The sequence below is a fragment of the Eschrichtius robustus genome, chromosome 3 (genome assembly GCF_028021215.1).
Source record: "Eschrichtius robustus isolate mEscRob2 chromosome 3, mEscRob2.pri, whole genome shotgun sequence".
In the NCBI taxonomy this organism is placed as follows: Eukaryota; Metazoa; Chordata; class Mammalia; order Artiodactyla; family Eschrichtiidae; genus Eschrichtius; species Eschrichtius robustus.
Genome location: NC_090826.1, coordinates 117,892,725 through 117,920,723, shown reverse-complemented (window position 1 = coordinate 117,920,723; position 27,999 = coordinate 117,892,725). Strand labels below are relative to the sequence as shown.

At 54.1% G+C, this 27,999-nt stretch overlaps 2 protein-coding genes across 2 annotated transcripts; one reads left to right on the top strand and one right to left on the bottom strand.

The window, feature by feature from the left end:
- Nucleotides 1–131: 131 nt before the first annotated feature.
- KLHDC9 (kelch domain containing 9) lies at nt 132–2,295 on the bottom strand. Its single transcript, XM_068538326.1, is given in 5 exon segments — nt 132–414; nt 683–881; nt 973–1,132; nt 1,420–2,189; nt 2,191–2,295. Coding segments are annotated over 5 exon segments (1,401 nt in total). The 3' UTR covers nt 132–247.
- Nucleotides 2,296–12,211: 9,916 nt separating this feature from the next.
- NECTIN4 (nectin cell adhesion molecule 4) lies at nt 12,212–27,339 on the top strand. Its single transcript, XM_068538325.1, has 9 exons — nt 12,212–12,287; nt 21,220–21,579; nt 22,861–23,151; nt 24,258–24,378; nt 25,308–25,456; nt 25,704–25,860; nt 26,259–26,334; nt 26,708–26,782; nt 27,115–27,339. Exons 1-9 carry the CDS (start codon nt 12,212–12,214, stop codon nt 27,337–27,339), a joined length of 1,530 nt encoding a protein of 509 aa, XP_068394426.1.
- The last annotated feature ends 660 nt before the right edge of the window (nt 27,340–27,999 follow it).

The window sequence follows — 27,999 nt, the reverse complement described above, 5'->3', positions numbered from 1 at the left end:
TGTGGTTTTGGGTCCATCTGGTTAATGGCTAACAGTATCAAACTAGGTCCCATATTTTATCCTTCACCTTGCAAATAAAGATGCATCTCCTTATTTACTTCCCTCCCCGCCAAAAGATTCAGAAACAAATGTTAACTCTCAGGTTGAAATTTAATCAGCATTTGAAATGAGGCAGACAGCTCTGGTGATAACGCTTTATGAGTCTGCAACAAAACAGAGGCTTGGTGGTGTATCTTGGCACTATTCTTTAGATAAAGAGGTCCAGAATGCAAACCTGTGGACTAGCTGTCCTGCCATCCTCACCAAAACCCCCAACCAGGTAGAGCTGATCATTCCAAAGGCAGGTCCGATGGCCCACGCGTTTAAGCCCATGGTCTGCACAGGGGAAGTGGAACCACAGAGAAGGAGACTTTCCTGTTGGGTAAGGGCAGAGAGTGGTTATTGAGGCAGTAGCAGTTTGGCTCCCATGGGGCTCTTAACAAGACCAAAGGCTTGCTCATTATTTTTCTCCTCACTGGATTTGTGGGTCTCTTCAAAATTTAACATTCTATGTATTCCTTTAATTTGTCGACTAAATCTTCCTCCTCCCTACCCCATTACTCCATCCTCTCTCTTTCTGTAGTCTTCAGGTTCTCCTATCTTCCCACCTTTTCCCCTTCTCAACCATTAAGCCCCTTCTCACGGGTATCATAGATGTAGAGGTCATTGCAGATGGTGTCTCGGGCTCTAGTCAGAGTTTCTCCACCAAACAGCACAGCAAAGGGCCCAACCACAGAACATGAGTGATGCCGGAGTCCTCGAGGCCCCTGCCGGGACCCCTGCCCACTGCTCACGAGCCTTGCAAGCTGTTCCATCAAACGAGGGGCAACAGGTGGTTCCTCCTTGGTGGAGAGAGAAGGGACTGTCTGGAGGGATTTGGGCATCCCAATTTTAGCCCGCTTCCACCCTTAGCAAGATGAGAGTAGATAATACCTTAATCTTCCCATGACTCCAATGCCCAGCTACTTCTGGTTCAGCTGAGTCGCAGCCCCCAAAGAGCAATAGCTGGTGACCTGGGTGGGGCCCAGGACTTTGGAGCAGAGCAGCGCAGTGACCTGAACGTGAGACTGTGTGGTAGCCTTCTTCCTTATAGCTGTGAAATTCAGGCCTGAGTTGTGTTTTCTGGAAAATGTTAAGTGCTGTAACTGCCTTTTCCCCAACCCCCTTGCCAAGGATAGAAAGGAGACATGGGACAGTGCCATATGTAGTTCGGTTGAGAGGGAGGGTAATATTGATAAGAGAGTTCAGCTATCTTAGACATGGAAGATCCCCGGGGAAGGAGGGTTCTAGGGTGAGGATATTAGATAAATTGCCTGCGAAGCTGTTTTTCCAGAGTGTAAGTGAGGGAGCATGAAAGGTTTTGGGCAAGGGGTGTCATACCAATAGGTGCGGGCGCCAGGGTCCAGCCTTAACGTGTAGATGCTTCCATAACGACGCTGAGTGCGAGTCCCGCCCTCCCTGCCTGCCACCCGCAGCTCTCGGTCGGAGAGGTGGGTACAGGTGTGACTACTGAGGCCGGCAGGGGGGCAGCTGCCGGGGGCGGCGGTCCACGCCTCCCACACACCGCGCTCGGTGTCCAGGGCGCTTACTGTGGCCAGGCGGCGCGACCCATCCCAGCCGCCCACCACACAGAGCCAGCGCCCGCCCACCAGCGCCGCGTCGTGGTGGCTGCGCCTCGGGCCGCCCCGGACTCCCACCCGCACGGCCTGGCCTCCAGCCGGGTCGAAGACCACCATATCACTGCTCGGCTCTCTCGCTCCTCCGGCTAGGAGACCCCCCACCAGATAGAACCGTCCCCGCAGTTCGGTGCATGAATGGAAGGCCCGCGCCAGCAGCGGGTCCCGCGCCACCGGCCGCCAAGTCCAGCCTGAGCCCCCTGTCCCACCCAATGCCCCGGCCATGGGCCCGGGGAGGGGCGGGCTGCGGGGCCTGCGGCCCGGAGCACCCCTACCTGGGGGCGCAGGCTTCCCCGGAACCGCCCCTACACTCCTACCGGAAGCCCGTCTGGGTCCCCACCTCAAGCCACCTGCTTCTCTCCGCCGTCGCCCAGCAACCACTGCAGCGGCTGCAGCACGACCGCTGCAAACTGAAGGTCGCAAAGCACCGGTTACCGTGGAGACAGGAGACCTGGGTGGCCACCATGGATTGGACAGTGTTGTCACCATGGCGACAAGAGCTGTGCGAGGTCAATAAAAATCTTGAAAGTCTGTTAAATTCGGGAAGTCCGAGGACAGCCAGTTCCTCAGAAGGACCCATGTTATCCAAGATGTGAATTCGCCTGGGACTATGACGTTTCAGGTGCAGGCGTTGCTCTGCAGGGGTTGAGGAGGAACCATGTCCTTTTTGGCTTTGGCGTTTTGGGCGTTTTTCTGATTCGTTCTGACCTCCCCAGGGATAAGCTAGGAAAGGGAGACAAAAGTCAGAGGGGAGGCAGTGAAAGTGGATTAAGCACTGACCTGGGAGTCAGGAGACTTGAGTTCTGGTCCCAACTATACCCTGACTCTCAAAGTGATTATTTTCCTCTAGGCCTCTTCCTTCTCATTTGTAAAATGTGCTGTTGGCTTATCCCTTAGGTGTCTTCCAGACCAAAGACCGTGGTAAAGTCTTGAAGGTCTTGATTGACTGGGTGGGACAGCCCTTTCCTCTCTGGCCACTAGAGGGTAGTAGAACCCAGTCTCTCAGGGCACATTGTAGAGTGAGTGTGTGTGTGTGTGTGTGAGAGAGAGAGAGAGAGAGAGAGAGAGAGAGAGAGAGAGAGAGAGGAGAGAGAGAGAGAGGGAGAGAGAGGGAGAGAGAGAGAGATTGATTGGGTTGAGGGTGACGGAAGATACCTTAGGCATACTTGAACCTGGGAGAACTTTTCACTATTGAGTCCTAGAAAAAGTAACTCCTTATTTCCTCTTGTCTCATAAGCTCATACAGCAGGAGGAAATTGAGGTACCGTGGCATCTGGAACTCAGAATTAAGGTCAGGGAGTTTCTCCTGATAAGATCCAGGGCAGAAGCTGCCTAGTCTTAGAAGCTGGATGGGGGTGAAGCAGGCGAGGAGTGAGAAAAACAAACTCCTGCCCCTCCCTGGTATCTTCCATTTATTCAAGCCAGGTCCTTGAGCTTCTTCTTAACTCTATCCCTCCAACACCCAGTGAAGAATGAAGAGGCCCAGATCCAAGCTGACTAGTTTTAGCTACTGGTGAAAATGCAGACAGATTTCTACTCCCAGCATAACTGGGGTGGGACAGAAACAGGACTTGTGTCCTCCAGGGCTGGTCTGTAAATGAGAGTGATGACTGCTTACTTTTGCCTTTGGTTTCTATTCATCAACTTGATCCCCATCAGGCCCAAGAAATTGAGGCCACAGAGAGTGGCTAGAGCTGCAGTGAGGCTGGACATGTAATTCAGGGCAGGGCTCTTCCCATTCCAGATCCTAACTCTTGGTCCTTAGAGAAAATAGCATGAGGAGGGTATGGGCAGGAAGGCACATTTAGAGAGACTGGTAGGTACCAAGACCTGTTCCCCACCTATACCTTAAAGCCGAGACCCAGTAGTAGCTTTGAAAGTCTCTGCCCACCCAACTATAGCTTTCCCTGATTTTGACAAAGAGGATCCACAGTTTTCCAGACCATGGTAAAAAAAAAATCACTAACTTCTAACATCCTTGGCTGAAATCTGAAAGCCAGCCTTTTCCCTAAATCTTCTGACTGGCTAACCTCCCAAGTGACAGATTCATATCTGTCATACTCCTAGGATTTCAGCAAGGAGCTGCCTGGCGGGTGGTGTCATTTTGCTTTAACCGTACTGGCCTATATGCCCATTTTAGGCTCTTGCTTTTGCTTAAGTCTTTGACTGTTCTGCCAGACTCATTTTCTGCCTCTCCTGGATAGAACAGGGAACTCCCCACCCCAGGGGCCTTTCCAGCTCGTCTCTCCCAGCTTTGTTTTCCTTCTCCTCCCAGCTTTCACTCTGACTCTGAGTCCTCAGCAGTTGTCATCTCACTTGAACATGGAGCCTGAACCTCACATTGCTCCTTGGCTGTTCCCTCCCAGTTCTGCACCTCCTCCAGTTCCACCTAGTAGCTAGAGGTGTCTATCCATTGCTGCTCCAAACACAGACCTGGGGGAGGAATCCTACCTCCCCTGTTTAGTCTGAAGTAAGCCCATATTTTGGAGGAGGCAGGAAAGAAACTGGGGGAGGAGAAGGGGAAGAAGAAGGAGAAGAAAAGAGAGGAAGAAAATAAGCCAATTTGTACTTGTCTGACAAACACTTGACACCCCAGGGCAGCATCAAAAGTGGTGTATAATGACCCCGTCAATGATAAAAAACTGAAAGGGACAGGGACAACCTCTGTCCAGGAGTGGGGGTGGTGGCTGATCATTCTGAAAGTCTCAGAATCCTGATGTGATCCTATGAGTTTGATTTCCTCAGTTGGCTGTTTCTGGCAAGCAAGGATCCCTGCAGCTCAGCTTCTTAGTCTTAGACGTCTGTCCCAGCCCCAAATCTACACGCCTTTGTCTCAAACCTTCACAAAACTTTTAGTCTAACTTCTCCTCCCCTTAACCTCATTTTCTGACCCTGGAACCATCCCTGGTTCTCAGCATTGTTCAGTACACACAGAAAGCCAACAATTGGACCCTAGGGGTCTTAGTCACACTCTCAAGACTCTCTCAATTCCCTCTGCCTACATCTCCCAGGCTGTCCCATCCTTCAGGCGGTCTCTCTGGCTCTTCCTTTATTGTCCTCTGGACTTTCTACATTTTTCCCACAGTTCATTCTGCCTAGCTGATTTCCTGGCCCCATGCCTTCTTGGCCCCAATTCTGGTTTTTTGCTCTCAGCTCAGCCAGAATAAGGACATGGGCAAACAGAAGGACAGAGGAATGACCAGGAAAAGAGATTTCAAGAGGCCAGATCTTGAGACGTGATTGAGACGTAAGCTGAAAGTAGTTTGTGAGAGAAGTGGAAGTGTGAGCAGACTTGGGGTGGAGGGGAGTGGGAATCAGACGAGTTAGAGAATGATGGAGAGGTGGGATAAGGATGGGGAAAAACGTGAGTTTTTGAGGGACATGGCGATATTGAGTAGGAAAGTATCAATGGGTCATTGCTGAGTGGTGGAAATTGAGGGTGGAAGAGGGAAGTCCCTGAGTGATCCCAGCAGTGGGAAAGTAGGCATCCAGAAATTTCTCTTTAGGTCTCTCTGTCTCTGTTTCAGATTTTGTCTCAGCTTCTTATCTCTTTGAATTACCCCCCTTCAATAACTCGTGTGTGTGTGTGTGTGTGTGTGTGTGTGTGTGTGTCTGTGTGTTTCTCCCTCTCTGTATCTATCTCTAGGTTTTGACCTGTCTCACGGTGCCTTGAGATCTCTCTCACCATATCTACTTTGTGTTTTTCTCTCTGGGTCTCTGCCCTTCTGTCGCCCCTGCCCTCTCCCTCCTGCTGGACAGAGGCAACCATCTGACTTTTCTGCAAGGAGCTTTGGAACCTTCTAGGAGTGGCCAGGCTTCTCCCCTTTGGCTGTATGCTAGAACTGTAGAACCAGTTTGGGGTCCCTGGGCACAGTCATAGGGTATTGATTACTGATGAGGTCCTGAGTGAGCTTCAACAAAAGGGGCCTTTTCAGGAAGTAGGATTTCCCCACAGAGGACCTTAGAGCATGGAGTCCTGGGCCCAGGGAGAGAAGCAGGCTGGCACGGGGAGATTAGACTCCAGTCTTTGTTCCTCTACCTTTCCTTATAGCCCATGGACCAATGCTTCCTGATCTCGCTAGTTTTCACGAGCGAGGGACTAGTTAGTTATCACTAGTTAGTTATCTCGCTAGTTATCATTAGCAAGGGACTCTTGCTCTGTGTCTTGATCCCTAGCCTTTCTTCTTTTATGCTACTTCTAGAATTGATGGAAAAATTGAGGTTCAGGAAGGCTTCAAGGTGAGGCTGGAGGGCAGTTACTAGGGGTTCCTGCAAGGAAAGCATGAAGTCCATCTTGGGATGTGTGGGGAAGATACTCAGAAGGGACTCAGGGGCATGTTCTACTCGGCTTCCATCCCTGCTTCTCCTGCAGCCTGGGACCTACCTCCTCCATCCTCAGCTCAAAGGCTCCCAACTTTGCTATCTCTAGGACTAAAAACAGATGCAGGACAGGGTCCAAGTCTCTTAGTGCAGTGAGAGCAAGGCCAAGAACTAGTCCTGCTGCACTGGGGCTTTGGGGGTGTCTTGGAACCTGAAGACCCAGCCCCTGCTTTCCAGGATGAGGCAGAGAAAGCCCAGGGCACTGAGACTAGGGCTCCTCTACAGCTGCACCACATCCTGGCCTCTGACCAGGGCAGCTACACCTGCCTGCTGAGTGCTGAGCACTGATAATGGAAACAGGCGGAGCTGCAGGTTTGAGGTATCTTTGGGTTCTGGTGTGGAGGGAAAGGAGGGAATTAGAGTTGATGTGATGGAGAGGTGAATACTCCTGGACCATACAGAAGGAGGACTCTGCTAACGAATTCTAAAAGAAAATCTACTCTCTAATTACGAGAATCCCCATGTCCTACTTGTTCCCCCGATTCCCAACTGCTGCTCGTGTCCTCTCAGCTTCTGCCCCTCTCCTCTAACGTCTTCCCTCAGAGTCCCTTCAACACTGGCCCTCTCCCCTTGGGGTCTTCCCCGCTCTTTCCCCCAAGCTCCCACCTCTTCCAGGCTTCCACAGCCCTTGGGTCTCATGGTGTCTTCCTCCATCCGCGGCCCCATATTCTGCTCTGCAGCTGTCTTGCCACCCCCAGGGCCTGTTCCAAGGGTGATGTTTGATCGCAGGGCCTCAGGAGGCTTTCCCCTAGGGAAGCCAAGTTGGGCGGTGGCAGGAGCCCAGGCTGATGGCCAGGAAGTGGCAGTCTTTGGTTTAGAGAGGAACCACACCCTCAGCATCTAAGCTGGATACCTGGAGATGAGTGTGAGAAACTACAGAGGCCAGGTGTTACCTGAAAATGCCCTGGTGGTGCAGGCTTTGCAGGCTGGGCTGGCCCTTGGGGGCCGCCTACATGCATGTTCCTCAACAGGCGGGCTCCCTGGGAGGAGCCTGGCTCTTTCTGTGGTCAGGGGTGGGGACAGGGATGGGGAGAATTCAGAGGAGCACAGCTTGGGGTCCTCACTAGAATCCATTCTCTCATCAAGTTCTTAGGACCCCACTTAAACTTTGCTCTTACCTCCTCCTAACCACTGCATCTTCTGCAGCTTTTGTCAGCACTTGGAAGACTCTGATTTCCATGAGGGTTCCTACTCTCGTCCTGGGCCAGCCAGGACCTATTTCTAGAGCCTTCTAAAAGTGCTAGCCTACCCAGAGACCACAGGGTCAAAGAATAAGGCATCTCTCTCTTTACCCATGCCCTGGTCCCTGATTCTATGACTATGTATTTACAGAAGCTTGGGGAGTCCATGGGGTGAGAGCAAGGAGGAGGGGGTTCTGCACACAGTGGCCTACTGAGATACAGGGCCCAAATGTGCCGTATGTTCAGCTACTTCCTCACTCTAGCTTTAGGACTCTTTAGGAACAAGCAAATCCAGCCTCCTGAACTCTAAGTGATGTTGTTAGGCAACCAGGAAGTGTGGTTGTCATTAAGGGATGGGGCTGGGTACTGCGGATCAGTGGGCCTGCAGGATAGGCAGATAGGAAGAGCACAGCACATGGCAATGTTTAGATGGAATCTCTTGGAAAGCAGGATGCCACCGTCCTAATACTGGGCACAGTGAAGCTCCAGCTGGGGGGGAGCAAAGGTGATTTTCAGTGGAGGAAAAGCTGCCGGAGTCCCTGTTTTCTGTATGGGGATCGCTTCCCAGCCCTCTGTGTGTGAGGAGCAGCCTAGGGAGGAGCAGGAAGAGGGACCTTGAAGCTTCTACCTGAAATAGCCTTGGTCCTGGGGGATGGAATCAAGTCCCCTATCAGTAATATTCCACTACAACGTCAGTCAACCTCCCAACACTTCTCTGTACAAAGAAGCCAAGGCAATGAGCAGATCAAGAATAGCTTAATATCACACAGAGAAACAAGCTGCATAGAAATGGATTACAGACATTTTGTCCACATCCATGCTTCCAACTAGTTCCACTCTGATTTATTATCCACTCTTGTCTCTCCCAAAGCCCGAGGGTCTCCCTGCCGGCCTCTGACTCTTTGACCTGGGATCTCACCGCAGACAAATAGGATATTACTCACTAAGAAGCTCTCTCATCTACTCCTTCCCCCAATCCATCCTCCTGATACCCCACCCCCAGCCCTTCCCACCTTGACCCACTCCCTCCTTCCCCCACCCACTCACTCTGACCCTCACTCTCACTCTTCTTCTCCCCCACACCACCTCACCCATTCTTGTCCCTCCCTGACTCACCTCCAAGTCCCATTGACACAAACAAAAATTTCAGCACAACCCACTCCAACCGGTTTGGCTGAGGTGTGCAGCCTGCCATGGGGACAGACACAGTTTACAAGCGGATGCTCGGATACATGCAGGTAATGAACATCTGTGGTTATGCACATAGAGACAGCCCCGGGTATGGACACGGCATATATACATACAGAGACATATAGGGAACACATGATGGAGGGACATAGCATGTTATAGTTGTTTATGTGTCTGCCTGTCCTAATTGAGGACTCCTTGAAGGCAGGGACCATGTATTATGTGTCTCTGTCCTCTCCCTGGAGCCTGGCACGAAGAGGTGCTTACCTAATGTCTGTCGAATAAACTCAGGTATGCAGGCATGCGTGCAGTGGTGCCACTCAGACAATTTACATGCTAAGGATGCCGCCTTGACTTGAATTGTTCCCATTCTTAGGGCCCAGAATGCAGGTAGGGGGAGGGTAGGTAGTGAGGCATGAAGGGAATGGGGGTTCAATGAGGAAGAAAGAACAGAACCTAAGAGACCAGGCACTGGTCTGGAAAGTCTTCCCCAACCAGTATTTCCTTCTAGCCCCAACCCTGGAATTTGCCTTCTGCAAGCTTCATCCCAGAAGAGCGAAGGCAAGGCCTAAGGATGAGGGTGTATTCCCCAAGAGCACGGCCCTTGTGAGATATGCAGGACTGAGGGCACAGGGGGCAGGGGGACTTGGAGACAGATATTTGTTAGATGAGAGGGGAGGAACATCCCTACCTCAAGCAGAGGGCTGGAATCACTGCCTGGCCCAAGTGCTCCCTTTCAGGCCCAGTGGTACACGTAGCCCTCCCTCCAAGGCCACCTCTGGGGTCTAATAGGACCTGAACATACCCATGAAAAAATATTTGGCACAGCCTGGACTTAACACCTCTGGAACGTCCAGCCTCCCCCCAGTGATCCACATGGCTGGAGTTGGGGGTTCGGTGACTGAGGGTCCCAGCCAGAGACTCACAGACTTCCTGACTGACAGCACTGGGGTGTATTGTGAACTAAAAGGCTGAAGGAGATATAGGGACTGGATAGCCACCTTGTGATCTAACTGCTTTCCTACCACCGTGCCTCAGTTTCTCCTGTGGTTTCCTGGACCTGGAGGGGTGAATCTGTGGGAAGGAAAGGAGTTCCTTTGAAATCACGCGATAGGATCCAAGGTTTGATAATTATAATTATAACACGGGATGCTCCTCCCTCCCATTCCCCACTGCTCTACCCCACCCCTGCCACCGTGGATCTCAAAGCAGCATAGGGGTGGGGCTGCTCCCCTGGCACAGGTGGGGATGTGAGTCCCGAAGAGGGGAAGGGGTTCACCAAAGTGGAGGTGGAGAGAAACAGGAGCTTTGGCATTCGGCCTGGCCCCGACCTGTGGGAAAGAGCCCTCCAAGAAGAGGTCACTACCACGGACACTGCTGAGATTTGGGATCTAGAGAGAGAGTTGGGGTCACGGTCCAGAGGCAGGGTTAAAGTCTGGGTCACTAACCAGATTCAGGAGAGTCAGGATCTCCACTCCTCTACCTGACCACCTTTTCCGTTCATAACATCATGCCTTCCACAAAAATGTATTCAGTCTCCATTAAGTGCTGTGGACTGTCCTAGCACGGATGACTGAGACAAGATTATAAAACAAGCCTGACTTTCCAGCAGTTCACAGACTACAGCTCTTGTCCTGTCCCTCAATTTAACACATTTACTGAATCCTTGGCACACAGCAGGCTTCAACTGATGCTTCTTGAATTGACACAATTTAGTTAAGGAGATAAGATGTGCACAAATTATGAGTACACAAGCTATAATAAAGGGACTAGCAGAGGCTGAGGAAGAACAGAAGGGAGGGGCTTCCCTGGTGGCGCAGTGGTTGAGAGTCTGCCTGCTAATGCAGGGGACATGGGTTCGAGCCCTGGTCTGGGAAGATCCCACATGCCGCAGAGCAACTGGCCCGTGGGCCACAACTACTGAGCCTGCGCGTCTGGAGCCTGTGCTCCGCAACAAGAGAGGCCACGATAGTGAGAGGCCCGCACACTGCAATGAAGAGTGGCCCCTGCTTGCCGCAACTGGAGAAAGCCCTCGCACAGAAACGAAGACCCAACACAGCCAAAAATAAATAAGTAAATAAAAATTAAAGGTGCTAATAATTAAAAAAAAAAAAAAAAACAGAAGGGAGAAAGATTAATTTTAGGTGGGAGGAGCTGAGAAGGCTTCATGGAAGATGTGGCCTTTGAGGTCGGTTTTGAAAGATGAGTAAGATTTTGACAGGTAGAGTTGGGGGTGCATGTGTATGTGGAAAATATTCTACCTGAAATGACCCCCCACCTTGCTGTTCTTGGATCCTCCTTCCTGCCCCTCTCCAGACAAAAGGATCCCACTGCAAGATTTTAACCCGTATGTATCTTCTCTTCTCTCCTGTCTACCTGTATATCTATTTTTAGCTCCAGTATGCCAGCAATCGTGCCCCTCCCCATTCCTCAGTTTTCAGGGAGTTCAGAGTCTGCCCCCTCCTCTGACTATCCCAGCTAGGCCAGTAAGTTTTTGTGTAACTTGGCGGTTACATTATATGCATCCAACATGGAAACGCGTGGTCTTACGGGTCTGAGTATCCCTATAGGGATATAAGGACAGAGTATTTGGAATCAAGATTGTCCTTGCAAAGTCCGGACATGTGGCTTTGTCCAATGACCATGGGATAAATGGATAGAATGACCATGGGGATGGTGGAAAGGAACCCCTTTCCACTCAGGTAGTGCTGACGCACTTTGGGGACTTCTGGCCAGTAATGAGAAGGTGTTGATGCTGAGAGAGGGTCCTGCTAGGGAGGCCAGGAATCTGTGGGGTTAATTCCTTGGTCAATCCCTTGGCTTATCCTCTGTGGGGGAGGGGTGAAGCAGAGGGGGTCGCTTAAGTTCCATCTGAGGGGTCTTTGAACTAACTCCCTGCCTCAGGGATAGGGATGTCTGATACTACCTAAGTTGTGTGTCCTCCAGCAAGCCCCTTCCTCACTCTGGGCCTCTGTTTTCTTGTCTGATGGATGAGGTATTTGGGCCAGTACTGTCCGCAGTTCTGGCCTTCTCTGATTCTGGCTCCCAAGCTGAACCCCTCTGGGAGACTGGGGAACTCGGCAAGGCTCCGGGGGAAGGCAGCAAGGTTGGCTGGGGTGTGGGATGCTTGGGTTCCTTTCCACCCACAAGGGCCTTGCCCCTGTTCCTCCTGGCCTGGCGCCTCCCTCTTCGAGTCACGCCAGGCCTTCTCCTACCCAGCCCCCAGCCCCCCCAGCCCCCCACCCCCACCCTCCCCCTCCCCCTTTCCTCTCTGGTCACAGCCCCTTCCACACACTGCCAGGTAAAGCCTGGAGCTGACGATGGGATCCCACCCCCCAGGTCCTTCCCTCCTTCCCTCCCTCTCTGGCACCCATTAGCCAGCGCAGGCTGCGGGGGTGGCGGCTGCCGAGTCTCCGGCGCCAGGCCCAGCCCCCAGAGACGCACCTGTTCTGACCTGCTAAGCAGGTTCCCAAGTTTCTGCTGTCGTTGTTGGCCACGGCGTGGGAAGCAGCTCTGGGGGAGCTCGGAGCTCCCGATCACGGCTACTTGCGGGTAGCTACGGTTGGGTGGGTGGAACGGGGCCGGGTCCCCGAGTGGAGACCCTAGTGGGATAGGCAGGCGCGTCAGTGCCTGAGGACTCTGTGACTTCCTGCGTTCTGGGTCGGTGCCCAATCCAGCTCTAGAGCCGGCTCCCAGGGAGAACTCGGTGGAACTTCAGAAACACCGGGCAGCTCTGCCTCTTGACCGATGCCTCTGTCCCTGGGAGCCGAGATGTGCGGGCCTGAGACCTGCCTGCTGCTACTGCTCCTGGCATCGTTTACAGGTAGGACTTGCTTCAGGATCCTTGCTTCTGAGCCCAAGCCAACACACACACACACACACACACACACACACATACACGCACGCACACGTACATATTCCCTTTCCGTTTACTCGGAACTGAGGAATCAATCTCTCTCTCCCACCTCCAGCTGATAGTAGTGCCCCCAGAAGAGCCACTGTAGCTCTCCTGCTTCATGTCCCCTTCCAGCCCCAGGCCAGGTCATTGGGTCTGGGGTCCCTGACCACCTCAGCCAAAGGGCTGGAACTGCCTCTTGGGGAAGAGACACGGTGACCCGTTGCAGGTGGCCAGGGAGGTAGAACTTGTGGGGACCCTTTCACCCCAGGTTTTCCTGGAGGCTCCCTCGCCTACCCCCTGGGCTCCGGAACTGCTGACTGGGGCTGCAGCTGACTCAGGGCTGAGCTGGTTTCCCCAGTCATCAAGGTGTAGGAAGCCTGATGCCCAGAGAGTGGACAGGGTCTTTCTATCTCCTTCTCCTCTCTTCACGATATCCTAGAATACTGTTGGGTGACTACAGGGGAGCTGGAATCTCTTCTCACTCTGGCCCCCTCTGGCCCTGAGCACACTATGAGGTGCCAGGGTGGGAATCAGGCGGTTACTCAGAAGAGTGGGGGTCTAGGGTAGGGCACTCTTTTGTTTATCCCGTCCCCCCATTTTCTCAACTAGATGCCTTGTATTACCCTCGTGTAATGTATATACAGAAGATATAAATGATAGGAATTTATAATCTTCAGAGCGGGGGAGAGTATATGTGTGTAGGCGTGCGTGTACATAATGAGACCACGGTAGGTAGGGTTCCGTAGGCTGTTCCCAGGATAATGGGCAACTGAGAAATCTTTCTCCTTGGAAAGACAAGGCCTTATCTATATGGGACAGTTTGATTCCCAGTCCCAGGAACAGCAGTGACAGAGCCTCAGTTGTCCAGCAGGGCCTAGCAGTGATGTCCCCCAACCTCCATCCCCAGCTAAAGCTGTGCGGAGGAGAGTGAGGTCTAGATGTGTGGATGGGTAGGGGCTGCTCCTGCTCTGATCTTATAATGGAAGGGCTGTTGGCCCAGCCTCCAATCGCAGGTTACTGAAACTCCAAGCCCTGCCACCCCCCCTACCCCCCACATCTTAGTTCCCATCTTCCAGACAACCTTCTCACTCGCTTCGGCCAAGAGGGTGGGGCCTGGTTGCTGAGGCCGGGGAACTCAGCAGTCACTTTCCTGTAGGATCTACCCACGCCTAAAGAATGGAGCCATGATGTCTCAGGACTCAGAAGGTACCAAAGAGATCATCGATTCAACTCCCTCATTTTACAGATGGGAAAACTGAAAGAAACAGATAGGCAAGTGAGCTAACAAGATTACTCAGTGTTAGAAGCGTAACCAGGGTTAGCATCTTGGTCTCCCAGTTCCTAGTTCATGAAAGCATAGTACCTCTGAGTGCACACTGGGGATAGCCAGGGTGCTGGATGCTGGAGATGCAGCAGTGAACAAGACAAAGTCCCCGCTTTCTTATCCCATGACACGAAGCTGTTCTTTCTCAGAGAAGCCAGGGAAGGGTAGACGAGACCCCTTCTAGTTAGGGCTTCACCCCAACCTTGCCCAGTACCTGGACAGGTGCTGTGGCTACCCGGCTCCAGGGAAGCTGGTGCCCAGTGAGCCACGCTCTACTGCTATAACCTGCACAGAGATGGAGGGCGCTCTGAAGGCTGGAACTCAGACTCCAGGTGCCTTGCCCGAGGATCAGATGCACCCACCTAACTGCCACCCCCATTCTGGCTCCTCTGTAGGCATCTCCTCAATGGCCCCCAGGAAACTAGCGTGTTTCTTGTCTCTGAAAAAGCCTTGGACTGGGAAGTCAGGAGTCTTGGGTTCTGGTCCCTTTCCTGCAATTAATTTGCTACGCAACCTTGGGCAACGAAGAAACTAGACTTCAGTAGACCAGATGATCCCTATAGGCCTTCCAGCTCTGAAAGCCTGTGGCTGCGTAAATATCCAGCCCCGAACTGAAGGTGGGTGCTGGGTGCTGGAAGAGGCGGTCAGTCTGGCTGTGGTGACAGAAGGGGGAAATGTCCTGACCCCATTTCTCAGTGGGGACCAAGGGTAGCTTTACCCTGGATACTGTCTTCTGCCCCTGCACTGCTGCAAATTAGTGCCCCCACCAAGTCCTGGGCCATTAGAGCTCTGAGCCCCAGGGCCCTGCCCCACCCCTGACAGGGAAAGGAGCCCAGGCTAGGGAGGCACCTCAACACCACAGCTCTTTGCCTCTCCTTAATGGGATGAGTTTCCAGGTAAGGTCCCCTCCCTTCTCCCTCCCCATCTCCTGCCCTGGGGCTGAGGGACCTAAATCTACAGATACCCCTCCAGTAGGATCCTAGTTCCTAGATCTTTTTTTTTTTTTAATTAATTAATTAATTTATTTATTTTTGGCTGTGTTGGGTCCTCGTCTCTCTGCGAGGGCTTTCCCTAGCTGCGGAGAGCGGGGGCCACTCTTCATCGCGGTGCGCGGGCCTCTCACTATCGCGGCCTCTCTTGTTGTGGAGCACAGGCTCCAGACGCACAGGCTCAGTAGTTGTGGCTCACGGGCCCAGTCGCTCCGCGGCATGTGGGATCCTCCCAGACCAGGGCTCGAACCCGTGTCCCCTGCATCGGCAGGCAGATTCTCAACCACTGCACCACCAGGGAAGCCCCCTAGATCTTTTTTTGGGCCCAACTGAGCCCTGCAGGACCCCAGAGGGCATGGGGTTCTCTGAATTCTGAGGTCTGTCCTCTGAGGTTAGGACCAGCTTTCTGTCTAAAGTTAGTTTCCTAGAAAGGGAAGGGCCCCATCCCTGCTTTTCTACTCCTGTTTACAGAGGGGGGCAGGCCCTTTCCTGTAGGATCTACCCAAAACCAGGGAAGCTAGAAAGGGAGGCTAGCTTCCCTGCCCAAGGTGGGGAGAACTAGGGGGAATCCCAGGGAAGCCCTGTGGCCCCATTGACCTTGGTCCCACCCCAGTGTTTCAGGGAGCTGGGCTAAGGGGACCCCAGCCACAGAGATGGCAGTGAGGGGCTCATAGTAGAGTCCACAGTCCCAGCCTCTAGACCCCAGCCTCGGGATCCTGGGGTCCTCCAGGCAAAGTGAAGGGGGTTCAGCCACCGTCGGGAGCCAGCCTAGTGAGGAGAGAATGCCTGGGCTTCCTGGCCTTCCAAACTTGCCCTGGTGCTGACCAAAGTCTGGACAGAGAGAAGGGATGGGGGCGGGGTGGGGAGCTGAGTCAGGAGGGAAGGGAGGAGAGGAGCCTAGGGGCTGGATCTGGGAACAGAATCTAAAATGCGAAGGTCAAGTTCAGAACTGGGGGCAAGCCACCAAGCCTCCTGGAGCAGGGCTGTGCAGGAGGGGGTCAGGGTCACTCTTTCACTGAGGCAGGGAGCCTCTGGCCTCAGAAGTTTACCCACAGTTCTCAGGCCACCCTCCTCCCTTCTTGCCTTTAAAACTGGCTGGCGTGTCCTGAGAGCTGGGTTGAGGCTGTGATTTGGGGCGGGGCAGAGCTGGCCACACTTGCAGAGATGGGGGAGGGGGGTGGTTGGTTGGCTGGCAGGACTGGGGAGGGGGTTAGGATCCCAGGAGTTTGGGAGAAGCGGAATTCTGGGTCTCCCACCCACGGTGTGGCTGTTTTGGTGACTCAGCCAGGCTCAGACTCTGGCTCTGGGGGGTTTAGGGGACTTATCTGTGCTGGGAGCTGTGTCTGGGCCAGAGCTGGGGCTGCCTCAAGGCCTGTCCTCCCCCATTGTTCTCACCTCCCTTTGTGATTGGTGTGGCCCCCCCTCCCCATCCACTAATCTGTGGTGGGCGTTTTGCCCGGGTTGGGAAGCTCTCACTAAGCTGGGGGGCTTAGGACAATGTGGGGTAAATGTGAGGGAGGTGGATGAATGCAGAGGGAGAATCTGCTGGTTTTCAAAGTTCCTTAGCATTCCAAGGCCAAGGTTATGGGGGGAAGGATGGAAGAAAAAAAGTGCTGGGTTGTGTATATCACCTGTCCCGAATGGGGGGCTTCAGGGCTCCCCTCCCACGTCCTTTCTTATCCCAAACTCACCCACATATTCCACCTGTCTCTGGTGGAGGCTGCTTCTTTGGGGTGAGGGGAGGCAAGAGTTAACAAAGGAGAGTGAGACCCTAGACAGCTTGGACCCCTCCCCCTAGCCCCAGGCAGGGTCTCCCCCCACCGCTTCCCACCCAACCTACACCAGACAACCCTCTCCCCAGGCCTGGAGCTAGAGCTGGTTTTTCTGGTGGTGGCAGCAGCAGAGGCCTGACAGAGATTCCCAGGGAGAGGCCTCCTTGGGGGGCCAGAGGTGCTGGGGGGCCTGGGGGCGTGGCTGGGGGGTGAGAAGTGTGAGGGTCCTTCTAGTAGGAACCTGAGGAGCAAGGGTAGAGAGAGCTTTTGTTTTGTTCTGCTGGGGAGTCCTTGATGGCTATTTCCCATCACCCTGGAGGGGCAGTGACCTCATCTCTGGGTCCCTCTACCTGAGATGCATCTGCCCTCAAGTCTGGGGTGGGGTGGGGAGGGATGCCTGGGCGACACTCCAGACGGGTGCAGAGGCGAAGGCGCCGAGCCACACACCACTGACCTAAGGCAGCTGAGACAGACAGCCGTGCAGAAGCCAAGAGAAACCGACATCAAAATATTTACTATGTGTGCACATTCACACACACACGCCGTTTCATAGCTCGCTCTGGATGCAGACAAGCGCACACGCTTTCCTGAAGATAAGACATGAACACATATATGTGCAAAACGCCCCCAAGTTCATGCAAAGAGACAGCCTCTCCTGCATGCGAACCAGCACTGAGACTCACCAGACCCTCACCCAAAGATGTACGTTCAGATGCAAAAGGCTCACACATATTCCCTTCTTCCTCCTCACAGGCCCATCTCTAGGACCTCACTGTGTACCCCTAGATGTACTAGCAGGGGATGCTGAAGGTGAAAGGCTCCTTAGAAAGAAAAGCCTCCTTCCCCAGAGATGCTGTCATCTGCAGCTGCCAGCCTCAGTTTCCCCTCTGGAGATCAGAGGCCAGGCCTCACACAGATAGGAAAGTTGGGACCCAGGCGCAGGGTGGGGAGCAGGCAGCCAGCCCAAGCCAGGAATGGAGGGCCTGTCTGGGAGCAAGCAGGGTACACAGAGGGCAGGGCCCCAAAGAGGCCCGTGGGGGCTTGGCCAGGGGTGGGGGAGGCTGAGGGCAGGGATCCCGTCTGGCCAGTTGGGCCTGTTCTCTCCCTTGCGCAAGGTGGTGGCTGGTGGTGACTGAGGCTAGGCCTGCTGTGCAGCAGTGGCTGAATCACCAAGGCTCCTGACCAGCGTCCTGGTACTTCCAGAAGGAGGGGAGGGGAGGGGAGGGGAGGGTCAGAGGTAGGAGTGCCCAGCCAGCAGAGTCCACCAGGCTCAGGAAACCATTTGCAGCAGAAGGGTCCGTGGGCCTGGCCTGGCTATGACATGCCCTCAGGGTGACCTCACCAGGCAGGCGGTGTGTCTCCTTTGCTCTGGTGACATCATCATGCTGACGCTGGGCGGGCACTGGGTGGGGGAGAAGAAGGGGGAGGCAGTCCTGGCCTACCCTACCCTGGGAGTATGAGCTTCTGGGTCCACTGAGCCCAGGGCAGGGATTCTAAAGCCCAAGTTCTCTTTTCCATCTCTTGCAGCCTGTGTGTGTGTGTGTGTGTGTGTGTGTGTGTGTGTGTGTGTATGTGTGTGTAAGTGAAGGAAGGCGTTGCTCAAGCTGAGATGCTCCCACTCAACAGTGGATTTAGGACAATGGGGAGCTCACGCAGAAGGGACTTTCTGGTTTTACTGGGTTTCTCATCCGGCAAAGCTTGGGCTTATCACTTGGGATCACGGGGCTCTTGGACCCACAGGTAGGGATGTGGAAGATTGAACTCAGACATGTGCTGGGGACTTGATGCATGTTGTACCCTAAGAAGGTAGTTTTGGGAATTCCCTGGCAATTCAGTGGTTAGGACTCCGAGCTTCCACTGCAGGGGGCATGAGTTCGATCCCTGGTTGGGGAACTAAGATCCTGCATGCCGCTGTGTGGCAAAAAAAAAAAAAAAAAGGTATTTTTTTGGGGGGGAAATGTGAGTGATTAGTGGTGGGGAGGGGCCAGCTGGTTGGCAAGTGTAGGGATGGGGATGGAAAATATGCCATCTGACATTGTCCCAGAATTAGTCTTTGAAAGGGTTTGAGTGTCCCAGTGGAGCAGGGCTTGGACTCCCTGTGACCTGCATGGACACCAGTGTTCGAAGCAGAGGAAGTACTGGGAAGCCCCTATCTCAACCGCACCTCCAGCCCTTCCTTGGCAGCCCTGCTCCCTCTGGCGCCAGGAGGAGGTGTCTGGGAGAGGTGCAGATGGTTAGCTGGACTCCCAGGCTGGGCTGGGTGGGACCAACATCAGCTTAGGCAGGTCAGGGCCCTGGTATCTGGCCCTGCAGGTCTGTCCTGTCCTGTTTGGGCCCTCCCAGCTCCCAACAGCATCCTCCCTTCCTCCTCCCTTGCTAGCAGGGCCATGGGACCCCCTTCCTCTGTCCCACGCTCTGCCTCACTGGAACCCTCTGGTCCACTCTAGTGGGGCTTCACTTTCTCCCTCCATGCCTGACCCCCTCCATCCCCTTCCTTCTCCCTAGGTCCAGTCTGGAGGTACTCCCTTTGGCAGAGAACCTAGGTAGCCAGCCTATCCTGTCTCCACCCTAAGGTTGCCATGCCAACCCCCTCCCTGCCCAGCCCAACCAAAGACTGCACAGTCCTCCTTATTCTACCCTTTCCTTCTTCCGCCTGTCTCTCGCATTCATTCATTCACCCACCCATTCACTCAGTCAGTCAGTCAATAAACATTAATTGAGCACCAATTATGTGCCAGGAATGCAGACCACTGAGCACTAAATCAGAAACCATGTTCCATATGTGACGTGAGATCAAGTTTATACTCTTGAGGTTCTCAATCTGGTGGAAGAGGCAGACAAGAAAATAGCAAATACAATCTGTGGTATAAAGTACTACGATGGGTCAAAGCAGGGTGCCAGAGGAGAACAGAGGAAGGGCACCTCACTCTGCCTGAGGTGGGGGTGGGGGGAGGGAGGACTCCAGGAGCAAGTGATGTCTAAGCAGAGTCTTCAAGGATGAGTAGGAGCTGCCAGACATAGGGAGGAGGGCGTTCCAGGCAGGAGCACAGTGTGAGCAAGGTGAGGGCCAGCAGGGTGTGTGAAGTGCTGGCCACAGGCAGGAGCTTTGAACTTTTGGGAATTGCTGGATATGCATTCCAACTGAAGGAACTCTTGCCATCCCAGAGAGCATTCACTCTGTCCGCAGCCCTCAGCCCCCAGCCCTCTGTTTCACACGCTTTATTCCACAACTCCAAATTTCTTTCTTCCCAGCCATGAGATTCCCCGGCCATGCCTCCCTCATAAGTTACTTATCCTAGAAACCTAGGAGTTGTCTTTGAGTCTTTTCTCTCTCTTTCTGGTCAGTGACCAAATCCTGCCAAATTTCCCCTGGAACTGTCCCGTCCTCTCAGCAGGACGGCAGCTGCAGGGTCCTGGTGGGTCTCCTGTCCCCAGTCTCCCTACTTTCTAGTCTGAGGGCACATGCCCATTGGCTTCATGCTTTAGTGACTCCCTATTTCATCTTGGCCAACTCTGAATTCCTTTGCCTGGTATGGAAGGTCCCGGGTGATTTTGCTCTGACCAGATGTCCTGCTCCTGCTCAACACACACCCTCTGCCTTCGTTTTGTCCTCTCCTCTCTGCTTCCTGAACCAGCCAGCCTCTCCACCTCCTTCGGGTTTGCCCACCTTGGTCCCTTACCTGTGACCCCTTTCCAGGTCTCATCCCCTCCTGATTCTACCCAACTCATGCATGAGCCCCTCCCATGTGACTCGGGACCACCGTGACTGTCCCATCCCACGACCAACCTGCAACACACCACTCAGCACTAAATCAGAAACCATCACAAGTGTTTCACTAGCTGTCTCCATACGTATCTCTTCTTCCAGAATAGAGCTCAGGTTCTATGAGTGCAGGAAATGCATCCTTCTTTGCAGATAAGGCTACATGTTAGATACCCCTGAGTGCTTCATACTGTTCCTTGTCAATGCACAAAACACTAGCCTTTTGTCACTGGTCCCTATCTCTGGTCCTCCGATTCTGGCTCACGGTTCTGACCCTGTCATGTGTGTCTGTCCTGACCTCGTATCTCTGGGCCTCTGACCTGGGGCCTTTCTGTCTTCGGTGACTTGCTCATTCCTGTCTCTGATCCTTGGTTCGTGCCATTCCTCCCACATAGGATACCTTCTTCTCTCTGGGAATCCAGGTCTCTCATCTTGAAGCCATGAAAAGAATGTTCCGAAGGGCCTGCTGGGATGGACCCTTCCTACACTACATGCTCCATCCCAGAAACCAACTGTTCTCGACCCTTGCCTTGGCTCCTGGCCACACTTTCTGAAAGCATTCACTTTTCCCCCCCTTGGTAGGCTGAGCCTTCTGTGAAAGTTTGTCCATGGCTTCCCGTCTTTGTGTGCACAAAATCCATTTCCCTGAGCTCCCTGAGGGCAGAGGCTGGGTCTCTCCTCCTGTTAGAGCCCCCACCTTACAATTGCTCAGGATACAATCCTGGGCTGAGAGAGGGTGTGACTCTTCCACGTACCACCTGTGTGGCCTTAGGCAAGTCACTTCCTGTCTCTGGGTCTCAGTTTTCTCATCTGTTAAACGGCGATAATAACGCCTGCCTGTTGGGAATGTTTTGTGGATCTAATGAGGTGATGGACTGAACGCGCTTTGCAAGCATAAAGTGCTCCGGGAGTTCCAGGCTGCCTTTGCGGACATTATCATTGTGGATAAATGTTCCCCCGGCTCTGGCAGCGCCCCTAATCCTGGCTGCTTCTGTCTGCCCCATTGCAGGTCGCTGCCCGGCGGGCGAGCTGGAGACCTCGGACTTGGTGACCGTGGTGCTGGGCCAGGACGCAAAACTGCCCTGCTTCTACCGAGGGGACCCGGGCGAGCAGGTGGAGCAAGTGGCGTGGGCTCGTGTGGATGCGGACGAGGGCGGCCAGGAGCTGGCACTTCTGAACTCTAAATACGGGCTGCACGTGAGCTCAGCCTACGAGGGCCGCGTGGAAGAGCCGCCTCCCCCAAGGAACCCCCTGGACGGTGCGGTGCTTCTGCGCAACGCGGTGCAGGCGGACGAGGGCGAGTACGAGTGTCGCGTCAGTACCTTCCCTGCCGGCAGCTTCCAGGCGCGGCTTCGGCTCCGCGTGCTGGGTAAGTGGGGCCCCTTGGGCATGGGGGCGGGGGTGCTGTGTGTGCAGAAGCACCAGGTCCTCAGGCCCCGGGTCTTGGAGGGCAGAAGCTGGAGGCGGGAGGGATGCAGAGATGGAGACTGCAGAGATGGAGGGGGCAGAGGCGGAACAGGAAGAAGAGGCGGGGCCCTGTAGGGATGAGGGAGCTTCATTTAGCCACCTCCACCCAACCCCAATCCAGAAATTCTCTCCAAGTGACCCCAAAAGCTTGATACTGCTTGGTCAGCCTTGGGGAGGAATCCACGTTATTAGGCTGTTCTTCCTTCTGCTGATCTGAAATCTCCCTCTCGGTTACTTTCACCCTCCCCAGCGAGATGGCACAGGCTTATTCTCCCTTCTGCACGACAGCCTTTCCACCAGCTGAGGACCTCTGTCATGCCCCACCCAAATCTCTTCTTCTTCAAGCTAAACGTACAGGTTTCTGCAACAGTTCTACTAAAGACACTCATTCACCACCCTGGGCTCCATGGTTTTAGAATGTGGTGCCTAGACGTGGACATGCAGGACCCAGCTATGACCAGTGGGGCTGTGCATGACCAGTGGCGCAGAGACCTTTCCTGATCTGGACCTTCAGTGAATGTGGTTGGAGACCACAATCACCTTTTAAACCACCACTTTGCACGGATGCCCTAGACTTATGGTCAAGTTAAGTCTTTTCCATTCTGTGCTTGGACTGTTAATGTTATGAAGATAAAAATAAATGAAGGCCTTTATAGTTTCCCTTTATCCACATGGAAGTTAGTAATACCAGCCTTGGTAGAAAAATCTGGGTGTGGATCTTGGCTTCACCACCTAATAGCTAATGATCTGGAATAAATCATTTAACCTCCCTGAGCTTCAGTTTCTTCAGCTGTAAAACACAGATGGTAATACCTGCTTCATGTTTGTTGACAGGATTAAAAGAGACGTTTGTAAAGTGTTTAGCACAACTCTGGGCACATAGTAAGTGCTTAATAAATGGTGGCTATTATTATTATTATCTAGATGTTATGTGGTTAGTTTTTTAATTACTTCATTATTTTTATTTAAAAAATGACCCGTACTCATTGTAAAAAATTCAAGCATTGGAGAAAGGTACAAAGTCCGCTGAAATGCTACCACTCATCTGGCATCTTTGTTGATGAAATAAAAGAAGAAAAAGGGGCCTGAAACTTTGTACCTGTGCAAGACTGAACTGGGATGGGGCGGGGCCTCCTGACAGGGGTTGTAAAGGTTGTGACTTCTGCCTCCCCCCAATCTGCAGTGCCTCCCCTTCCCTCGCTGAATCCTGGTCCAGCACTAGAAGAGGGCCAGGGCCTGACACTGGCAGCTTCCTGCACAGCAGAGGGTAGCCCGGCCCCCAGCGTGACCTGGGACACAGAGGTCAAGGGCACAACATCCAGCCGCTCTTTCACGCACTCTCGCTCAGCTGCCGTCACTTCAGAATTCCATCTGGTGCCCAGCCGCAGCATGAACGGACAGCCACTTACCTGCGTGGTGTCCCACCCTGGCCTGCTCCAGGACCAAAGGATCACCCACATCCTCCAAGTGGCCTGTGAGTACCTGGATCTTGGGTAGGGCGCCCCCATGGGCTCCAACAGGATTGGTGAGATAGTGAGAGACCCTAAGCCACACCAGTCTGGCCAGCCTGGGTCCTGGAGGCCACCTTGTATGGCTGACAGAGCACCAGTCCAAGGTAGAAGACCTGGAGCCCATCCCAGATGACCTTGGCAAATCACTCTCTGACCTGGTGTCCTTCTGTTTACAAAGGAGCTGGCCCTGCTTCAGGGGTTGTTGGGAGAATCAGATATAAACATGGAATTAAAAGCATTTTGTAAAATAGACAGTTTAGGATTTGAAGACAGATAGACTTAGGATGAGCCCTAGTTCTGCTATTTACCAGCTGTTGTTCAATCTTATTAAGGTTCATTTTCTTCATCAAGAGAAGGAGTATTATTATATCAACTTTACAGGGTTCTGAACGAATGCAGAGCCTCTTGCATAGTGCTTAGTGTATAGAAGGTGCTCGGTCGACAGTCGATACTGTTTTCCTGGCATTAGACTTTGAGCCTCTCTGGAGGATAGCACTGTTTTCTACTAATACTAACCCAGCATTTGGCACAAAGTAGGTCCTTAACAAATGTTTGTGAAAGAAGTGAATGAACCGGAATTCCCTGGTGGTCCAGTGGTTAGGACTCCATGTTTTTGCTGCCAAAGGCCCGGGTTCGATCCCTGGTCGGGGAACTAAGATCCCACAAGCTGTGCCACACAGCCAAGAAAAAAAAAAAAAAAAGAAATGAATGAACTAGTAGGATGGTTAAGCCTTTGATGAATCAGGGAGTGTTTGCTGAGCACCTGTTCTGTGACTAGCGCTATGCTACGGACCACGGGGGAGTCAGAAAAGGTGTGCCACATTGCTGTGCAGAGGGACTTATAGGCTCATTGCACAGGTAAACCCATGTGGGCTCTCTGAACTTAGAGAGAGGGGAGGGAGCTGTCAGTAAGGTGGGGCTGGGCTAGCTTGGGCCGCAGATGAGTAGGATGGAGAAGGGCAGGGGGAGGCTATTCCAGGCAAAGTGGGGCCTGGGGTGGGGGCCCTTTGAGGAAGAGCATGATCAAAGGCATCATTTCCATTCTTTCTCCTCCACCTTTCCATTCCAGTCCTTGCTGAGGCCTCTGTGAGGGGCCTTGAAGACCAAAATCTGTGGCAGGTTGGCAGAGAAGGAGCTATGCTCAAGTGCCTGAGTGAAGGGCAGCCCCCTCCCTCGTACAACTGGACACGGTAAGGGCCTAGCTTGGGACCAGGGTCTTTCCCTCAGGACTAGCACGTACTCACTGTGGGCTGGGACAATATATTCTGAACCCCAAATAAACTGGGGCACATGTTCAGACCAATGCAAGAATATGCATGGTCACCAAACATTGTTATTGGCTTGCACCTGGGAGTGTAGGTAATTGGCAGGGAATTAGCTGATACGTCCTTGGCTTTTTTTTCCTTAACTTTAAAATTGTGAAATATAATACAGCATTTCAATGTTAATACTTTATGTATTTATGTAAGTGCCTAAAGTGAATAAGACCAAAAGATACAGCTGACTGTGACTGTTGTGAAACTAACACTCTTATAGCCACTGCCAGGTTGCTAGCACCTCAGAAGCACCCACCCATCTCTGCCAGTTCCTTGGCTTTTTTTCAGGGTCTGAGTTGGCCAGACAATCAGGGAGGGGTCAGGGGCACGTGTGTGCGAGCCCATGACAGGCTCACATGTGAGCAGATGAGCCATGCACGTGGCCTTGTGCCTGGGGCTGTGTTCATGTATCCTGCCATGAAACCTCGTGGGTGCTGGGGCATGCAGGCACATTGTCCAAGTACATCTGAGCCCCGATAGGAAAGGACAGTCCTGCTGTGTGGACTTTATATACCGTGTGGACCTGGTACCTAGTGCGGGATGACGTGATGCCTATGGAGCTTGTGGGACGGCACACGTGTGGCTCTTCCCCAAGTGTGTGTGTGGGTGCCTGGGTCAGGCTGGGCGGCAGGGAGAAGGGACCTCTGCCTAGACCTGCCTAGGGGAAGGAGGGGCACCGTGGGAACAGCCGGTGGCTCTGGGTGACGTCATGGGGGAGGGAGGTGGAGAGCTGCCTGGGCACGTTGGGTCGTGGCAGTCTCAGCCCGCCCCAGCCTGCACCCATCAGCTTCCCTGTCCTCCAGGCTGGACGGGCCTCTGCCCAGTGGGGTACGAGCAGAAGGAGATACCCTGGGCTTCCCCCCGCTGACCACTGAGCACAGTGGCACCTACGTCTGCCACGTCAGCAATGAGCTCTCCTCAAGGGATTCTCAGGTGGTTGTGGTTGTTCTTGGTAAGCACTGGGGCAGAGGCTGGGACCTGGGCCAGGGGCCTGGTTGGGGGACAGGGAGCAAGACAGAGAGAGTGAATTGGGAGAGTAGATATTTGGAGGGGGCTGGACTGCATGTATTTTGCAGAGGGCCAGGCTGAGGGGGTGGTCTGGGACGTGTTTTGTGAGGACAGTGCATGGGGGGCTGTGGAGTCCGGGGCCCGGTCAGGGATCTGGGCATCTGCCTCAGACAGTGGCCTGTCTCCAGCAGACCCTCAGGATGCCACAGGGAAGCAGGTGGATCTGGTGTCGGCCTCCGTGGTGGTGGTGGGTGTGATCGCCGCACTCTTGTTCTGCCTTCTGGTGGTGGTGGTGGTGCTCATGTCCCGATACCATCGGCGCAAGGCCCAGCAGATGACCCAGAAATAGTGAGTACTGGCCACTCCTGGGCGGGTAGAGTGGGCCAGGAGGTGGGCCAGGACCGAGAAGCGAGAGGAGACTGGGCGGCCTGACATCTGAGGAGCTTGTGGACCAGAGGTAGGCAGAGCCAGCCTTCTGGGAGATGAGAAGGGCCTTGGGGCCTGGGTCACAGCTGGATGAGGGGGGCCACGCTGCCTGAGTGAGGGTCAGATCCACATGCACGAGTACCACATGGGCACACACACGCTCTGTAGCCGCACCGCCACCTACAGCCACTCACTCACACTTGCAGGGACAACCCAGCGCCCACACCCTCCAGCCCCGGCTCACATAGGCTTGGCCAGGCTAGGTTCACCTTGGGAGGCTACCACTACCCTCAGCTCCTGACCAGGGGGTGTCTTCCCAGTGAGGAGGAGCTGACCCTGACCAGGGAGAACTCCATCCGGAGGCTGCATTCCCATCATCCGGACCCCAAGAACCAGGTGTGTGCCGAGGTTGGATGCATTCTTGGGGCCGGGGCCCCTCTGCGGACCAGAAGCGCAGCCCGCCCCCAGGTCTGGCCGCTGACTCAGCCGCAGCAGGTCTGGCGCTGCTTTGGGTTTGCTGGGCTCCTTCAGAAGGCCCCCTTCAGCACTGGCCTCGACGTTGCTGTGGGAAGCCACCATCAGCACTGGTTTCAGGGTGGGATTAGGGTGGGAAGAGGGTAGGGGTGGGGGAAATGAGGATGTTTGCATCGAGGAGAGAACGGCCAGGTCAGGTTGGGGGAAAGGTGATTGGGGGGGGAGGCTGGGGGGAGGATAGAGGCCAAGAGGCTGAGCCCTGTTCTGACTCCTCCCCCATGTCCGGGCCCTGCAGCCGGAGGAGAGTGTAGGGCTGAGAGCCGAGGGCCACCCTGATAGTCTCAAGGACAACAGTAGCTGCTCTGTGATGGTGAGGCCCCCGGCCCCACCGGCGTCCCTACCACTCTCCTCAGGCCCCTCTCCGGGTCCCCGATGTGGTGCGTCAGCTGCCCCTTCCCCGGTCCCTGATACCTCAGACCCACGCTGCCCCATCCCATCCCCTCCCCGCCCCACTATGCCTTTGCTCCCTAGTCTCCCCTTCCCCAGGCCAGACATTCATTCCTGGCCCCCCATCTCTGAGCCGTTGAGCAACCATAACCCCTGCTTGTGCCTGACCTCTGACCCCAGCATACCCCAGCCGACCCCCTCATGTCTGGCTGCCCCGCCTTGGTTCCTGACTTGCCCTCTGCCCTTGGTCTCCAGAGCGAAGAGGCAGAGGGCCGCAGTTACTCCACGCTGACCACAGTGAGGGAGATCGAAACACAGACTGAACTGCTGTTTCCAGGCTCTGGGCGGACAGAGGAGGAGGAAGATCAGGATGAAGGCATCAAACAGGCCATGAACCATTTTGTTCAGGAGAATGGGACCCTGCGGGCCAAGCCCACGGGCAATGGCATCTACATCAATGGGCGGGGGCACCTGGTCTGACCCAGGCTTGCCTCCGTCCCCTAAGCCTGGCTCCCTCTGCTGACATGGAAGATTTCAGCTCATCCCCGGGGAGCCTCCCTACACACCTCATTTCTTGAGGAAGATACTCCCCACCCCACTGACTGCTCGACCTTTTCCTCCAGTCCTTCTGTTGGATGATGGAAGGGCTCCGCTTGTTGAGTCCCTCCCACAGCGTGTGCAGGTCACTGAGCGTGCACTTGTGCTTGTTTGAGGGTGCACTGTGTGTGCGCGGAGGGGTGACTGTGCCCACGGTGTGCGTTGTGTTGTCACATCAGAGTCCAAGTGAACCGTGGTGTGTGTGCCACAGGGTTCAGTGGCTGCATGGGGAACGCCACGGGGGAGCGGTTTGTGTGTCGTGTGGCTGTGTGACCTTTGCCTGTAAAATGCAGGTGTTTTCCTCAGACCCCAGAGCAGTATTAATGATGCAGAGGTTGGAGGCGGAAGGTGGAGACTGTGGGCCATGTCCAGGTGTGCGGGCATAGTTGGAGCTGGAATCTGGCCTCCTGAGTGCGGGAGCCGCACTCCCACCACTTGGGAGCTGTCAGAGCAAGTGTAAAGCAGCGGGCCTAGGGGTCAGCCAGAGGCTCAAACTGTTACAGAAGAAACCCTCTGCCCTCTGGTGGCCTCTGGGCCTGCTGC

Coding starts and splice junctions, on each gene's coding strand:
- NECTIN4 (XM_068538325.1), top strand. CDS start 12,212: ATGCCTCTGTCCCTGGGAGCCGAGATGTGCGGGCCTGAGACCTGCCTG. Junction 12,288..21,219: donor GCTCCTGGCATCGTTTACAG/GTAGGACTTGCT, acceptor GCCCCATTGCAG/GTCGCTGCCCGGCGGGCGAG. Junction 25,861..26,258: donor CAGCAGATGACCCAGAAATA/GTGAGTACTGGC, acceptor GTGTCTTCCCAG/TGAGGAGGAGCTGACCCTGA.